The 16,792-nt window shown below is 61.6% G+C and overlaps 2 protein-coding genes across 3 annotated transcripts; both read right to left on the bottom strand.

Moving 5' to 3' along the window:
• Nucleotides 1-3,473: 3,473 nt before the first annotated feature.
• Nucleotides 3,474-6,511, bottom strand: TNFRSF18 (TNF receptor superfamily member 18). 2 transcript variants are annotated; one of them, XM_040264150.1, is made up of 5 exons: nt 6,321-6,500; nt 5,357-5,479; nt 4,369-4,456; nt 3,995-4,197; nt 3,474-3,931 (listed from the first exon to the last, which is right to left on the bottom strand). In XM_040264150.1, exons 1-5 carry the CDS (start codon nt 6,472-6,474, stop codon nt 3,807-3,809), a joined length of 693 nt encoding a protein of 230 aa, XP_040120084.1. In that variant the 5' UTR covers nt 6,475-6,500; the 3' UTR covers nt 3,474-3,806. The 2 variants fall into 2 exon arrangements, with proteins under 2 accessions (XP_040120084.1, XP_040120082.1); XM_040264148.1 differs by having other exon boundaries at nt 3,474-4,197; nt 6,321-6,511.
• Nucleotides 6,512-11,182: 4,671 nt separating this feature from the next.
• TNFRSF4 (TNF receptor superfamily member 4) lies at nt 11,183-16,787 on the bottom strand. The gene is made up of 7 exons (XM_040264133.1): nt 13,854-16,787; nt 13,476-13,598; nt 12,951-13,058; nt 12,630-12,696; nt 11,869-12,065; nt 11,570-11,698; nt 11,183-11,477 (listed from the first exon to the last, which is right to left on the bottom strand). The coding sequence occupies exons 1-7, from the start codon at nt 13,993-13,995 to the stop codon at nt 11,407-11,409; spliced, it is 837 nt and encodes a 278-aa protein (XP_040120067.1). The 5' UTR covers nt 13,996-16,787; the 3' UTR covers nt 11,183-11,406.
• Nucleotides 16,788-16,792: the final 5 nt, after the last annotated feature.

Consider the following 16,792-nt stretch of genomic DNA (forward strand, 5'->3'; position numbering starts at 1 on the left):
CAAGCTCAGCACTGCCACTTCTGCAGCCTGATGGCCAGCTCTGCACCCCGAGGCTGGGGAGGGTGAAAACCAGTCTCCTTCAGGGAGAGGTGGCCCCCTGGGTGGGCAGAGCGCACCCACATCAGGGTCCTCAGGGTCTCTACCAGTCTTTCCTGACTGGCGTAAATGTCACTACACAGCCATGTCACCTCAGGCTCAGCCCCTGGTCGCCCCTGAGGGGCCTCTACACCCCATGTCTCAGCCTCCAGGCCTCTCCAGCCCCTTCCTCACATCCTGCCCACAGGGCCTTCGCCCACGCTGTCCTGGGGCTCATGAATTGGCCCATGGTAGAACAGTGGTGCCCCTGGATGCTCCAGCTCTCCTCCAGCAAGACTGATCCCCAGCCGGTCAAGGAAGTATCTGCAGATGTGACCCGACACTCGAGGGGAAGCTGGTCTGAGGCCTCCATTGTCCCTGGGCCCCAAGTGGGTGCAGTGGCCCCCAGGGACCATGGTGGGGTGAGACGTGCACATCCTGACTGGGCCCCCATCCCTGGGCAACCCCAAACCCTGGACTGTCTGCAGCTCTTGGGCCCCTGGTACTCGGAGAAACTGGGTAACAATAAAGGAGGTTCTCTTGCTGCTCATTCATCCCCAGAGGTGATGGCCGCACCCTTGCCCGCCATCTGGATCCTCCTGCAGTCCCTGGCAGTCAGGAGTCTGTTCCCATTAAAGGGCCCACAGGACTCAGAGGACCCCTCCTCAAACCCTTCTTCCCTGCAATGTGTCTCCAAATAGAGGGGTTGGAATAGCCATGGCCCAAATCAGTGTCTCTGGAAAGACTCCTCTCCACAAGGCATGGCCACTTCTTATTGGGAAGTGGGGGTTCGGGGCCCTGAAAACCACTGCAGAGCCAGAGCTTAGCCCAGTTGCAGAGAAGTGGCCATGGTGCTGAAACCATGGTGGGACTGGGGCGAGTGATGGCCCCGATTCCTGGTCAGGGCCCTTGAATGGCCAGACTTAGCACCATGGACCTATCTGATTGGTGAGGGGGCAGGCAGGGGCCACCTGCCTTTGGACAGCCCCCTGAAGCTGCCCTAGGGCTGGGGCCGGGGGAGGGCAGACATCTGGTTCTGTCTAGGGAGAGTTCCCTTCCTATGCCCACTATGGGCGTGTCTGTCCGCTTGGGAGGGTGTTCCACATTGGCTGAGTCCAGACCTCAGTGAAGCGGGGGTCAGGGGCCTTTTCAAGGAAGGCGAGGTGCTATGGCTGGGTGGGACGCTGCTGTGGCCGGAAGCACTTCTGGGAACAGAGGATGGCCTCTGGGCCCTTATCAGGCTGAACACACACTCTGGAGCCTGACGGGGAGGAGGGGGGAGGAGCTAAGCAGCTGGAGAGCCTCTCTGGTTGGGGTTGGGGAGTTCCCCGGTGGGGGGTAGGGTGGGGGGGGCGGTGGGGAGCAGCAAGGGGCTGGAGCTGGCCTGGGCAGAATCTCATCTTCGGGTCATTCTTGGGCTTCGTAAACTATACCTGTGCCCATCCCAGCACACTGGGCTGAGCGGGAGGGGATGGGAGCCCCTCAACATACCAGCCCCCTCCGTTCCCCACATATCAGCACTCTTGAGTCTCCTGTGCCTCCCGATACCCTGAGCTCTGCATCCCAGGCCCACCCAGGGCCTCCCTCCTCCCAACTTGGACTTGCTCAGGCTTCCCTTGGAAAGTGACTGGGCTCTGACTAGCGGGATCCCGTACACACCCGGCCCTGGACAACCCACCTGAGCCTCCTGCCTCCTCTCAGCCTAGCCCCTCCATGCCCCTTCTTGCTCTGTGGGATTTCAGCTGGGGCGCCTCAGTTCAGCTCAGGTCCAGCTTGCTATCAGCTCCCAGGAGGCTGCCAGGGAGGGACGTGAGTCCAGGAGTGGGGAGAACAGGGAGTGAGCAGAGGGAGCTGGGGTGACCAGTAGTGGGCAGACCTGGTGGGGCAGAGGTGCTCTGCAGGGAGGAGGGGAGCATGGAGGGAGGGCCTGGTCCAGTGGCAGGAGCTTCCTGAGTCGTCCTCACTGCCCACCCCCCCCAAAAAAAGCCTGGCCTCCCTCTTCCAGTCCCTGTGCTGGGCTGGGCAAGTCCCCCTGTCCCCTGCCCGCTGTGGAGCAGGAATCCCCCGCTTGCTCCACGTCACCCAACCTGGCGTCACTCCACCACCCACGGGCTGACTTTCCGGGCACTCCTCCCACGCCAGCCGCCCACAAGGACTTTCCGCACTGAGTCAGCGGAACGCGCTCCTGCCCTCGAGGCTGTCTAGGACCTGACTCCTGGCATCAGCAAGGGGCTGAGCCAGGGTGGGGACCCCTTCCCCACAGGTGGGGGAGGGGCAGTCAAGGGACCCAGGTTATGGCGATGAGGAGGGCCTTCCTGGAGGTGGGTGGGTGAGGGGTGGCCGGGGACAGGAGATCTGGCTTGGGGGCAGAGGAGGAGCCTAAGGGTGTGGCAGCTGGTTGGCTCCTGGGCCCCCAGAGCTAGGACCCGAGGGGCAGGCAGAGAGAAGCAGCTGAGGGGATTGTTCTCCCTGTGTGAATGGTCACGAGCCGGCCACGCCCCTCCTTCCAGGGGGAAGCAGGCTGTGCCCCACAAGGGATGGAATGCAAGGCGCAGAGCCCCTCTCCCCTCCACTTCCTGCTCGGAGCTGGGCCCACCTGCCTCCCTGGAACTAAGTGGGGGTGGGGACCAGTGAATCAAGGGGCTCTCCTGGGCCGCGTGCAGGTGTGTGGGGAGGGCACAGTGAGCAGGGGAGAGGGGGCCGGAGGTAGAACACTTGGGGCCACAGACAGCAGGGGGGCAGGTGAACTGACAGCTGGAGAGGGCCGCTGCCAAGACAGGTCTCCACTGGCCCGCCAGCCGCGCCCTGGATGCCAGGGAGACCTTATCAGACTCCCCAGGGGTCATGCTGTCAAGAGGCTGAAAAACACTGCTCGCCTTCGCTGGGCAAGACCCCAGGACAGTGCCCCAGGAGCGAGGGCCCTGTGAGGTGGTGGAGGCCAACAGGAGGGCTTGGACAGAGGGCTAGAACCAGGCCGCTCTGAGGCTGCCCACATCCACCAGGAAGTGTGGGTGGAAACTTACCTTGCCCCAGACTGGGGCCCAATGACTCAAGGGCGGGTACCCCACAGGGAGCAGCGGGACGTGCAGCCAGCCCAGAACCAGAGTCTGGAGCACCCATGGCACAGAGACCAGACACACACCAAGGACCCGGCTGCCCGAGCAACTGCCTGGCCAGCCACCGGAGAATGGATTTGGACAGGGCAGCCAAGAGGCACAGAGGGCAGAGGTCCAGCAAAACATGCCTCCCCTGTGGTCCCAGCTGAGGGCTTGTGCGGAGGACTGTAATGGTCCTGCTTCAGCCCCACCCCCACTCCCACCTCAGCTAGGAAGGGACTGTGAGCATTGGCGGGGGGAGAATACAGAACCTGTCCCTTCTCCCCCAGCACACATCCACTTAGGTCACTGGACAAGCGTTTATTGAGTGCTGCCTGTAGCCAGGTCCTTGGCCTCCTGTCCTGGGAACCAGGGGCCCACAGATGCGGCCCCAGTGGGGCAGCAAGAGAAGGAGGCACTGTGTGTCTGTGTCTTCCACGGGGTCCAGCCATAGCTGCCGCCTCTTCGGCATGATCCAGGGCACTGATCACTGTCACCACCCCCCACCTGCTTCCACCATCGAGGGGAGCAGGGCCGGGCCCAGAGCTGGGGCCCCACCGCGGGACCCAGAGCCCTTGCTCTTGAGGGCCAGCCTGGGCCAGCTCCAGGGAGGGCCTGGCATGGGCCCTCTGCACTTCACACCCACAGGTCCTCCTGGCGGCCCTTGTTCTCTGACAGCCGCTCACCCCGCTCCTCCTCAGGGAACTGGCAACTGCAGGCGTCCTCGGGTGGGGGTGGTGGGGCCTCCAGGATCTGGGTCTCTGCAGAGGGGCTGCGATCAGCAGGCAGGCAGGGGACCCCCCCCTCCCCAAGGCACAACTGACCTGGGGGCCACACTCTTTGCCGCCTCAGCTGCCAGATGTGCAGGCTTAGCTGGGTCACGGTCAGGGCCAGGATGCAGGCAGCCAGGGCGAGGATGACGATGGTCAGCGGGCTGGGTGGTTCAGTGGGCGGCAGCCCCAGGCTGCACACAGCATTGTGCGTCTTGTTTCCGGGAAACAGGGTGGGAAACCCAAGCTGGATGCAGCTGGGACACACGGACAGAGCCCTCGGTCAGCCCTCGGCGACCCGAGCACTCCTCCGCACTGTTGCAGTCCTCTGAGCTGTTGGGGGTCACTGCACCAGAAAGGACAGCAGAGGCCCCGCCTTCAAGCCTGCCTGGACCGCCCAGCCACCAGAAGGCCCCACCAGCACTCACTCTGCCCAAGGTTTGCAGCGGCCCTCATGGCCCCCAGAGAAGGTCCCCACGGCACAGTCAACACACTCAAAGCCGAATTTGAAGTTGCCTGGAGACAGACAAACATACAGTGGCTGCAGGGGTGGCTGGGATGGGATCCTGCTGGTGTCCAGGTCCCCAGCAGAAGGACACCCACCCCCCGCACCTCATCCATTTGACAGGAGCCTCTGGTGCCTACAGGACCTGGGCCTGGGATAAATCAGGTCCCCAGTGTGCCCCTTTCCAGGGCAGGCTGTGACTCAGGGCTGAGTGGAGGGTCCCTGAAGGGATATGGGGGAGGAGAGGCATCTGCTTGCAAATGATGGAGCGGGGCGGGGTTGAAGCCTGGCAAGAGCCAGCTTGGGTCTTTGCTTGCTCCAGGAGGCTGGGGGGCGGAAGGCTGGTGAGGGCCCTGGAGATTGGAGTAAGGCTGTGCCCCAGTCACCCTAGGCTTCCCTACCCCAAAACCTCACACAGCCCCCTGTTGCCCTCACTCCCCCAGCCCCAACGTGCTCAGGCAGGCCCCGCCCCCCAGGTAAAGAGCTCCCTAAGAGGATGAGAGGCTCCTTCCAGATAAGGGGCTGAACTCCAGACTGGGCTCCACCTGGAGGGTCAGGGTGGGTATAGACCTGGACATAGTCTGAGCCAGGGCCTAAGGGCCAGACAGTCCTGGACACCCCTCTGTTCCTCACAACCAGCCCTAAGGGCATCATTTCTGGACGAAGACACCTAGGCCAAGAGAGCCACACACACAGTGGGTGCTGTGCCTCCAGCGAGGGCTGAGATGCCAGAACAAGAGAACTGCCTGCCCTCCAGGATTCCATAGGAGCCCACACTGGCGCCCATCTGCCCCGTGGGTGTCCGTACCCCTACTTGCAAGCAAGCTTTCTTCCACACCAGCTGCTATGAGCTCTGGCTGGGCCCTGTCAACGCCCCTGGCCTGTATGGGCCACCCCCACCAACCACTTACCTTCAGGCTGCACTCCCTGGCCAGGCGGACAGGAGTGGTACTTGCAGCTCTTACACTGCGGGTCTCCACAGTGGAACTCAGGCTGGATACACTGGCAGTCCGGTTCAGGACAGGTCCCCTTATCTGGGTAGGGAACAAGCAGCTCTCTCAGCAGCTGGGGGGAGCCCCCTCCCTGGGGCACCCCCTCTTACCCCCCAGGGAAATGTGGGACAGGGCAGGGCTACCTCAGCTGGGCAGAGTACTGTCTGGGAGGCAGGACCCTGGCTTGGTCCAGCTGTGCCCCTCCCTCCTGGGCACCCAGCTCCTTCACCCACCTGGCCTGGTTGCATCCCCCATTGCCCTGAAGTTGTTCTCACCCAGGGTAACCATGACTCAATGTGACCCGGAGCCATCCCAACAGACAAGGGGGTTGCCTGGGAGATCTACTCCCGGCCCCCTCTGCATCCTGCATGGCCGTCAGCCTGCCCATCCCTCCCCGACTGCTGTCCACAGTGTCCACGACACTGAGACCTAAACTCTAAGAGCCCCTTACCACCCCCCAGGTCCTGGCAGGGTGACACCCTGGGTGTTTTCCGGGGAATATTTGTCCCCAAACTGACCCATTCCACTTTCCTCCCACCCAGATATGCAGGTCTGAGGCAGGGAGCTGGCAGGAAGAGGGGTGCAACCCCAAACTGAGCCTGAGTGACAGCCAAGGGCTCATTCACTACCCACTCAGAAGGAACAGGGACAGCCCTCCTCTACACTGGGACCCCTGACCTGGCTTGGGGAAGGTTCCCACACCCCCTGCCCCTGCCCCACCTCCCGACCACCATCCCTCAACCCCCAATCCCTAATCCCCAAGCCACTTCTGCCTCCGCCGGGTTGCGCTGGGATCGGGGCTTTGGACCCAGAAAGCTTGCCCTGAGCACGGGGAGGCTCGCCGCGCTGCCGCCCTCCGCTCAGGGGCTCCCGCCTGCCTTACCTGGGGCGCAGCGGCAGCAGCGTGCGTCTGTCCCCGTCCCATGCAGAACTTGGCCAGGGCTGCAGCTCAGATCGCCGAGGGAGCGCTGGCCCAGGCCCAGCGCGCAGAGCAGCGCGACACCACACAGGGCCACTCGCGCGCCCCTCGCCCCCATGGCGTCCCCCTGGCCGCGCGCCCCGCGGTTTTAGGAAGCAGGCCCCTCCCGGACACGCCCAGATCCCGCCCCGCGTGCGGCTCCGCCTCGGCCACGCCCCAAAGAGGCCCGAGGGACTGTTCCCATGCGGGACCCCCGAGACCCTGCGACTCAAAATCCAAGGCGTGGGCCGAGGTTTGGGGCAGTGAGGCTGCTCTGGAAACTTCAGCGGCGAGGACGCGTCATTACACGTCTGTCCAGAGCACAGGACGAGCCACCGGACGTGAACTACCGACTCTGGGTTAGGATGAATTTTCAGTGCAGGTTTGTCTTTTGTAACAAATGCACTGTCCTCAGGGTTATTGAATTTTGCAATAAGGAGTTCATGATCTGAGCCACAGTCAGCTCCCTGTCTTGTTTTTGCTGACTATATAGAGCTTGCTCCTTGGAAGAAAAGCTATGACAAACCTAGACAGTATATTAAAAAGCAGAGACATTACTTTGCTGACCAAGGCCCCCAAAGCTATGGTTTTTCCAGTAGTCACGTGTGGATGTGAGAGTGGGACCATAAAGAAAGCTGAGCACTGAAAAATTGATGCTTTCGAACAGCGGTGTTGGAGAAGGCTCTTTAGAGTCCCTTGGACTGCAAGGAGATCCAACCAGTCCATCCTAAAGGAAATCAACCCTGAATATTCATTGGAAGGACTGATGCTGAAGCTGAAGCCCCAGTACTTTGGGCACCTGATATGAAGAGCTGATTCATTGGAAAAGACACTAATGCTGGGAAAGATTGATGACAGGAGAAGGGGATGACAGAGGATGAGATGGTTGGATGGCATCACCAACCATGGACATGAGTTTGAGCAAGCTCCAGGAGTTGGTGATGGACAGGGAAGCCAGGTGTGCTGCAGTCCGCAGGGTCACAAAAAGTCGGACGCAGCTGAGCACTGAAGAGGGGGTATTGATGAGGGGAAGATTCCCCCTCACTTGCTGAGAACCTAAAACTGCTATAAAAACTACTTTTTTTTTAATTCAAAGGATGGGAATTCCCTGAAAGTCCAGTTAATAGGACTCAGTACTTTCACTGCCTTAGGCAGGGTTAGGGTTAGGGTTCAATCTCTGATCAGGGAACTACGATCTCACAAGTTGTGTGCAACCAAAAGAAAGAAAAAAACAATTCAAGGGGTCCCAGAGGGACCCCAAGAGAGCAGGTCCCATCGTAGGCTGCAGAGCAACTGACCGCAGAGGACCAGACACCTGAGCGACCCATGTGTGAAGGTGACCTTGGGGGATTCCTAAGTGATCGTGCCCTTTGGGCCAGGAATTCTTTTCGGGGAACTAAATGTGACCTAAATGTATGTGCCTTGTCAGAGGAAACACCACACGTACCCCCAGCCACATCACAGGAGGGCGGGCGGGGGGTGGTCAGAAATGTTTTCTATGTAAAACCTGAGGCCACCAAGCCTGAAGGAACTGGAGTGTGGGTGGGCGCCGGATGCGGGGTGGCAGACAGCATCCTGAGTCATTGGGGGTGGGACAACTCTCAACAAGGACTGCTTCCTCACTGTGCCCCTTGGCTCCTGGCTGACCCCCTCTCCACTTCCAACTTACCCAGGGGGGCACTGTGAGGCCCCTCCAATACCCAGAGCGGGTGGGATGAAATCCCTCATCCTCTGAAGCCTCCAGGCCAGGGACCCCACAACCTCCCAGAAGTCCTGGATTGCCAGCACTGAGCAGCCTCAGAACCCATCCAGGGATCAGAACAAGTCCCTGCTTTCTGAGGATTAGAACAAGCCCCCCACTTTGGGAAATTAGGACAAGTCTCCCCCAGCTCCTCAGCTTGGCCAAGTGGGCCTGGCCAGGCTCCAGACACCACATACACTGGAGGCTACAGCTGTGCTGACACCTGAGAGGAGGAGCCAGAAAGGAGAGACCAATCATTGGCTCAACCCTGCAGAGTCGAGAGGAGGCGCTGTCCAGGCTGCAGCTCTGACTGCCCTGCAGACTTCAACCCAGCTCTCCCCACAGGAATCCCATCAGCCCGTGGATGTGCTGGCCCTTGATGGAGCACTTGAGCTCTTCAGGCTGAGAACTCAGCCTCCAGAAACAGCAAGTGAACCCTGAAGTGGGGAGGAGGGGTTGTCCAGGCTGCAGTTTGCCATGAGACTGTCCCTTGTCTCTATGAACCTTAGTTTCTTCACCTTAGTTTCTGGGGCCCTGCCTCCTTCAGGAAGCCTCCCCAGATTTCTTGGCCCTCCAGTGGAAGCTTGATACAGGGGAAATGGGCAGAGATTCCTGGGAATGCTGTAGGGTGGGCAGTGGGGGTCCCAGGAGTGTGATTTTGGTGGCACCCATAGGTAGGTTGAGGGCCATGACCTGGTGACCAGGGCAGACCCATGAAACTTGGTTTGAGAATGACAGGGTTTGTGACTCAGGTCCCAGCATGTGCAAGGCCCTCCTCAGAGAAGCAACTGGGCCCTGCAGAAAAGGGAGGGTCTCTGCAGAGGCTGTGGCTCTGGTTCCTAGAGGGCAAGGTGAGGCCCCTAGGACTGGCCCTCTCTCTGGACCACCAGATTACAGCTCAGCTCCTAGACTGGAGGATGGTTTGAGCGATCACTGGATCCCAGGGCAAGGTGGCGGAATGGAGAACTGGGCAGTTCTGGACCTTCTGCCACTGCTCATTTTAAAGGCCTGAACAGTTAGGTCTGTACCAGGTTGGTGTCACCCCAATTCTGGTAAGAGCCTAAGAAAAAAATGATAAATCCCCTAAAATTATACTTGTCCAACCAGGTCCTCTCTATTGGCCCTTCTGGAAGCTGACCAGCACAGCAGGCACCAGGGGGCAGCTGTCTGTGCAAAGGGGACTGCCACCTGCAGCAGCAGGAAACCAGAGGGAGGGTCGTGTGTGACAAGAGGCAAGACTGACGTTGGGGGTGGGGACCTGTGTTGCCCTCTGGTCCCCAAGGCTCCGGAAGGGCCCTCCCACGCAGCCGCAAGCTGCGGAGTTTCTGTGACCTGGCACTGCGGGGGAGATCTCTATCTGCCAGCTGTATTTTCCAATACTTTTTGAGCAGCTCATCACATTTTTCATTTGTCTCAGCTCACACAAGTGACGCTCATTCATGGGGCAGAGGGTCCCATGCGGGGTCCAGGTGTTAATCAGGAGGGCTGAGGAAGGAGGATGGGGAGCCAGGTGGGGGCCCTGGAGCGGGGAGGGCCCAGTGTGGGCATATCAGGGTGGGTGTCTGTGGGCCCAGGGGGTAGCTCAGCAGGGTTTAGGAGGCTTGTCAGCAGAGACAGGAGTGGAGAGTGTGCTTAGCGGCCGCATGAAAGCAAACTGAAAGTGATCAACCTCTGTCCGTTCATTTGTCAGCTGTTCAGAGGTGGAGCCGCCAGGCAAGGGTTCAGGTGGGGGGCTCGTGGCTGAGAAGCAGCTGGGAGGTTTGGGGAGGAAGCCCCTTCCCTTGACCTTCGACCTTCCAGGCCCTAAGGCCCTGGGCTCTCCCTTAGGCCCCTCCGGCTTGTTCCGTAGACTCTCTGCACAGTCTCTGCACTGCCCAGGGACCACAGGCCCCTGACCGGTATTGCCAATTTGCTGCCCGTTCTAAGGGCACAGGGTGTGTGTGTTCACTGCTGCATCCTGAGAGCCTTCCAAGAACACATGATGGTCCCATTGTTCCTTTTCCCCAAGAGGCCACCAGAGGTCAGAGGTTTGAGGAGAGATGGATGGGCCTCCAGGACAGCTCTAGAGAGGAAAGCTAGCCCAAGAAACTTGGGCCAGGGGGCAGGAAGGCAGCCTGACACATGTGGCAGGAGGGTCTTCAGCTGCTGGAGGTCCCTCTTGGTGCAGCGATGCCTGGGTCCTGGCCACCAGGCGGGGAAAGGTGTGAGAGAAAGCCAGGCGCTCATCTGCCAAGTGCACCAGGTGAGGCCCCGGGCTCTTGCCCGAATTTTCTCTGCTCCACCACCCCCCCAACAGCAGCTTCAGTTCAGTGGAGCTCTGCAATCTGTCTGAACACCCGGGGCGCAAATGTCTATCGGCTGCGGAGCATTTCCACGCTGACCTGGGCTCCCTGAGCTGTTTAACCTGCACACCTCAAGTGAGCCCTTGGCCACTCACCCCAAGTCCACACCTCTGCCCAAGCCAGGGCCGCCCCCAGTGCTGACCAGCAGGATGGTCTGACCATGCGGGCTTTTACAGCCCATTCTGCTGTCCACGGACACAAGTTTCCCACCTGGGAACCTTTTCGCATAACGGTGCCCGTTCTGTTCCCGCCCAGGGTGGATGAAGGATCAGCCCTGTCAGAAGCATCCAGTTTCCCTGAGGGCATGGATCTGGTCTCAGGGGACTCGGGGGCCCTGCAGGTGTCGTGGGGGTCGTAGGGTCACCATACACTTGGGTCTAGCAGGGCATGGGGTTTGAGAAGAAACAGACACTTGTGCCCTCTCCTGGGAGGAGCCCTAGCAACCTGAGGGGTGGTCCTGGATGACCTTTGGGGCCAGCCCCTGCCAGCCCCTCCCAAGTGGCCCAGGGAAGGTCCCCGGGTCAGGGTCTCCTGTGGCTGACAGGTGCAGCACTGACTCCCCAGGGCACTTATTTTGGCTCCCCCAGCCCCTACAGGTGGTGGGATGTGCCCAGGGAACAGGACAGCAGCCCTGGGATCTGTGAAGGATCCAGGGGAGCCCCTGCCCACCCCCCAGCCCTAGGCAGCCCAGTCAGAGGCCCACATCTGCCAACGTCATTTATTGGGGGCCCACCCTGGGCGGAGAGTATGCACAGCATACGTAGCAGAGCCCAGGGCCAGCCCAGGAGCACCTAAAACGGCACAGGGCAGGGGTCAGGGTGCCAGGCGCAGGGGTGACAGGGGGGCAACCTGCACCTGGGGGCCCCCCTGCCCCTCGGGGGCCCCATCCTGGGGAGGGGTCACCGGCTCCCACCCCAGCAGACGTTGTTCAGATCTTGGCCAGGCTGGAGTTGGCATCAGTGTGCTCCTCTTGGATAGGGGTCCGGAAGCTGTTTCCCCCTGGGGAGGAGGTACGAGCAAGAGGTGAGAGGTGGGCAGGGGTCCCACACCTTGGGAGGCCGTCTGGTCTGGGGCCTGCCACAAGCACTCACCTGGGGGTTTGGGGGTGTTGGTCAGCAGCCTCCAGGCCCTGTGGTGGAGGAGCAGGGCCAGCATGGCAGCCACAGGGGCAAGGAGGCCCAGGCCCAAGCCGAGGCCCAGGACAGCAGACAGCTCAGGGGCTGCAAGGAGGCAGGGCCTGCTGGGTGGGGTCTGCCACGGGAAGGGACCCACAATAGGGAGGGCCCCACCGAGCCCAGAGGGAGTTTTCTACTCACATCCTCCCCACCCATTCCACTCCCCTTTTGGGTTGTGGGGAGGGCCCTGCTGGGGCAAGGCCAGGTCCCCTTACCCTTGGGGGGCTCTGTGTGGGGCATGGAGGACCCCTGTGAGGCCTTAGACCAGGAGGTGGTGAGCTTGGCAGTAGTGGACTGGACTGGAGGGCCTTGGGTCTCCCACGGTGGTGTGGCTGGGGGGCTCCTGTCCTCACAGATGGCGTCCGAGCTGCTATTGGCCACCCGCAATGTTCGCTTTCCTAACAAGGTGCAGCTGAGGGCAGGCAAGAGTGTTGATCAGGCCAGAGTCCCCCTTCTCCTCCCCCATCAGTGGGATGGGCCTAGAACTGGGGCAGTACCAGGGAGATGTGGGAAGCAACAGGGGTCCACACTGGCAGGGGTCACTCAGGCAGCATCAGAGTCCAGGCCAAAGGTGGCGAGGAGAGGGGCCGCAGACTCTGCCGGGCCCTCCTGCGCTTAGCCTGCTCCCACCTGCACTTTCCTCTCCCAAACCCCCCGTCTACTCTCTTCCTGCTTGCTCTGGCTCACCCCGACAAGGACAGGAACCTTTCCGCTGTGAGTGAGGCTCACACTCCCAGGGCCTGGGCTGGGGTCTCACAGGCGCCCTACTCTGACCCAGTAGGAAGGCCAGTGGGAGGCTGGGCCAGGGCTGAGCAGGGGTTATGGTGGGGGCACGGACCATCACGGAGCGGGGCGGGGCAAGGGTTACAGGGATTCAGGCCCAGGAGCTCCCAACCAGCAGCTTCCTACTCCCAGAACTGACCCCTGGCTCCCAGACTCCAGGCCACCCAAGCCCTCCGGCCACAGGGACACTCACTTGGTCCAGGGCTGGCAGGCCTGGTCATTGCCCGGGGAGAAATGTCCTGGTGGGCACGGGGCACAGTCTGCAACAGAGTCAGCAGGCTCTGCCCATCTGCCACCCCTGGGGTGCCCAGAGACTCATTCCCCAGGGTCTCCGAGAGCCCCTCCCCATGTGCATGCCACCCGTGGCCCCTGACCTGGGAGACCCCCACCCCCATCTTAGTGTGATCTGCTGGGGAAGGGGCATTCAGCTGGGGCTGGGGTGGGGGCTCTGGGAGGAGCAGTGACAGCGTGTGAGGGACATGCTCCTTCCACATAGCTCCCAAGGCCCCCTCACCAACTCCACGCTTGTAGCCGTAGCTGTCCTGGGGCTGGCTGCCTGGCCTGCAGCCACAGACCGTGTCTCTGGTGGGTGTGCATCTCTGCTTGGGTTCACTCCCACTTCCTGGGGGTTGGGTGGGGTGGGTGGTCAGTGGGGAGGCCAGAGCTGCAGAGCAGGCTGAGGATGGGGGTCAAGGGTCCACAGCCACCTTCCCGACCAGCAGCCCCTCACAGCTGGGCAGCTTCTGATTCTCTCTCACCACGCACGCCACATCCCTCCTGGTCAGACGGCCCCAAGGGTCACCTGCAGCAGCTCTGACCACCCTTCTAACCCCCCCAGTCTGCTCAGGACCCTCTGCAGCCCTTGACTCTGGGTCTCACCCCGCCCCCCACCGGCCCAAAAAAGCCACGTGGTCCTGGGGCCCTAGGAAGAGGAGGTGCCCTGTGGGTCGTTTCAGCTGGCTGTGGGGCCCCGGGGGGCAGGGCAGGCCCCTGCCACGGTCGAGTCTTGACGGGGGTGCCGGGCACCCAGGGTGCTCACTCTGGCTGCACTGGGTGCAGGGCTTGCAGGGCTCATAGTTGACGGCCTCGTTGTAGTAGCCAGGCTTACACGGGCTGCACACTGTGTCCCGATTGTGGATACAGCGGCTTTCCATCCCATAACCTGCTGAGGGAGGCCGGGGTCAGAGCCCTGCACAGCCCGGCGTTCCCCCAGGAGCCCCACCCGGCCTCTGGCTGGCCCGTCATCCCAGGCGTGGCTTCAGATCACCCACTAACCCAGCTCCACTTGCCTCATGACACCTGCAGTGCGTGACCCCATCTGCAGGTCGCTGCCGCCCCATCCGTGTCCTCCGACTCTGTCTCCTGGTCCTAGGTCCCTGCAGGCACCCCTCCCCCACTCCATGTCCAGGCCACTCACCTGGCTGGCACTCTTTGCAGCACCTGTTGCCACTGGGGTAGGTGTCCCCAGTACAGTGGGGCTGGGCCGCAGCACTCAGCACGAGCCCAAGGAGCAGGAGGGCTGAGCCCGGCGCCCTGGGCGGCTGGGTCCCCACGCACATTCTCAGCTCCTCTCAGCTCCGAGGCTCTGGGAGTCTGGGGTTTTTCCTTGCAGGATGTGGCTATAAGGGCTGCGGGGGAGGGGTGGGGAGGGCAGGAGGAGGGGACCAGGAGGGGACTAGGAGGGCCCCAGGAAGTGCTGGAAGGCAGCTAGCCTGGGAAGCCTACTCCCAGCCTTCTCTTCTGGCCGGGGGCCCACAGGCCTCAGCTCAGCCCAGCCAGCAGACTCAGGGTCCGAGGAGGGACGCGCAGCTCCCCCAGCCCTACTAGGGCCAGGCCAGTTCTCCAGCCCAGCTGGTCTGCACCCACCACAGGACACTCCCACTCCTGTCCCAAGGTGAAGTGGAGCTGGAGCCCCTTTGGCCAGGCATCTTGGCTGCCCCCTGCCCTGCCCAGCCTAGCCAAGCTGCCCAGACCAGAATGGTCTTGGGACACCTTCACCTGGCTCACTGCTTCTAGACTCCCAGTCTCTCTGCAGGGCTGAACCCTCAGGAGAAATGGGCGGGCCGCACTAATGCCAATCCTCCCCTCCGCTTCACCAAAGGGTGCCCAGAGTCATTGGGTGAGCTAGGGCAGCACACAGAGTCAGGCATCCACTATGGGGGAGGGGAGGTGGTACTGGGGGCTCCGGAGCACGGTCACTGGCCCAAGTGTCCAAAAGTAGCCCAGACCAATGCCAGCAGTTCTGGTGGACTGGGCACCTCCTGACCAGTGCCCAAAGTGAGTGCCAGCCTGGCCAAGTGTGTGCAGGCGTGTGCAGGTGTGAGAAAGCAGCTGCACATCCCTGAGCACAGCAGGAGGCGCCAGGGGCTGAATTCATGTTAGAGCCATGACCCACACATGGAAGCCCGACCCTCATGTGGCTATGCTGGAAGAAGGGGCCTCTTAGGGGGCAATGATGGCGGGGTGGGGTCACAGGAGGGCCCGATCCTGTGTGGCTTGTGTCCACATAAGACGAGGTCAGGGCACAGACATGCACAGAAGCCGACCACATGAGGACCCAGAGAAAACGGCTGTCTACACAGCAACACTGGCCATGCCCACACCTGGGTCTCCGATGTCCAGCCTCCAGGACTGGAAGAGGATAAGCCCCCCACGCAGACCCAACATGCACTGCTGGTCAAGCACCCAGGTGTCCTGGGTGTGATGTGTGCCTGGGAGCATGTGTCAGCCACATGTGTGGCACGCATGTGTGGTGCTAGCCCCACGTGCCTGGACGTGTGTGTGCTGCCCTCGTGAAGCCCTGGGCTTGTGTCTAGAAGGGGTGGCCCATGAGGACAGCCCCTCTGCTCTGCCCCCTGGCTGGACGAGCGCTGCCTCTCCCAACACTCTGGAGGCCGTGCCAGGCTCTCCCTGACCCCACAGCCACCCGGGTTTGGGGGAGACAGGAAAGACAAGCCCCGGGGGCCCTTGGAACAGAAGGACGGCTGGTATGCTGGCACTGTGGGGCATGAGGGGAGACGAGCACGGGCACGCATGCACACATGTGCACACGCTTCCTCCCACACAGAGCTCTCATCCTGGTGCCCCAAGGCAGAGGCTGTTCTGTGTCTTCGGTGCCTTTAAAATCTGAACCAAGAGACAGGATTCTCTGCTTAACAGTTAACCTGAAGCTTTGGGCGGGGAGCCTCCCGCAGGGGCTGGAAATCCCCCTCCTCCTGGTGGTGATGGGCACAGGTAAGAAGTGGGGCTCCCTCCCCACCTGCAGGAAATTCCACCCGTTGGCTCTGCCTGCAGGCAGGGGCCACCGCAGGTCCCTGCCCCAGCCCTCCAGAGAGGGAGGGTCCACATGGGAGGGGTAGAGCACCTAGGCAGTCTGCTATACACACGTGTGCGTGCAAGTATTGTACACCTCTCCCACTGAAGGTGAGAAAAACATTTCTAAGACAAACTATAGCATCTGAGATGGCAGTAACTCAGGGCCTGGCAGCACCCTACTCCTTACAGGACCACCCCACCCTCTGCCCGAGGCCCTAACACCTGCCGCACACGGGGTCCACATATGGCAGCCCATGGATGTGGCTGACTGACATCTCTGTCCCAGCTAAGTTACACCTGCTGGCGGCTGCCCGCCTACACGCTCAGCCTCAGCCACCGCCATGGCCCCGCATTCTGTCTCAGTTCTGAAAACATTCTTTCCTCTTGTTTGTCTGGAAACCAGCTCTGTCGCCGCGCCCTGCTCCTCTGGGGCAGCCCCTCCCCACACTGCTCGGAAGCAGGTCACGTGGGCAGCTCAGGCTGGCCCTGATACCCACTCGGCCAGAGCCCCCGCCCCAGCCGAGGCCCACGTACACCATCTAGCCAGGTGAGCCATTCACTAAGGCCTCATGGGTTCAGGCCTCCGACAGTGCCTGGCAGGGGCCAGCTGGGAGGCAGCGAGCTTGGTGGGTGACCCTCCCTCAGTCATCTGACCCCCAGTGTATCATCTCCTCCACCCCACATGCCAGCCACGCATCAGGCACAGCAGACCCTGGGAAGGAGCCAGTAGAGGACCTGTCGCCTCATCTCCCCCACTGCAGGATCCCAGCTCCCCAGCCTCACCATCTCCGGCAGGGAGCCCCAGGCCAGGTCTCCTGTGCTTTCCAAACGCTGTGAGTGCCCCTAGTTCTCTACCCCCATCCCTGGGAGCGCTCATCCTCAGAGCCCCGCTCCGTCCTAAAGTCCCATTTCCTCCTGGTCCCTCCCAGGTAGCCTCACCCAGGCCTGGACTCTCGCTCCTCACTTTAAATTGGCAGCTGAGGCCCCACCCGATCACAGGTGAACATCAACACTAGGAAGCCCCGGGTTCTAACCAAACCA

The sequence above is a fragment of the Oryx dammah genome, unplaced genomic scaffold (genome assembly GCF_014754425.2).
Source record: "Oryx dammah isolate SB20612 unplaced genomic scaffold, SCBI_Odam_1.1 HiC_scaffold_21, whole genome shotgun sequence".
Lineage (NCBI taxonomy): Eukaryota > Metazoa > Chordata > Mammalia > Artiodactyla > Bovidae > Oryx > Oryx dammah.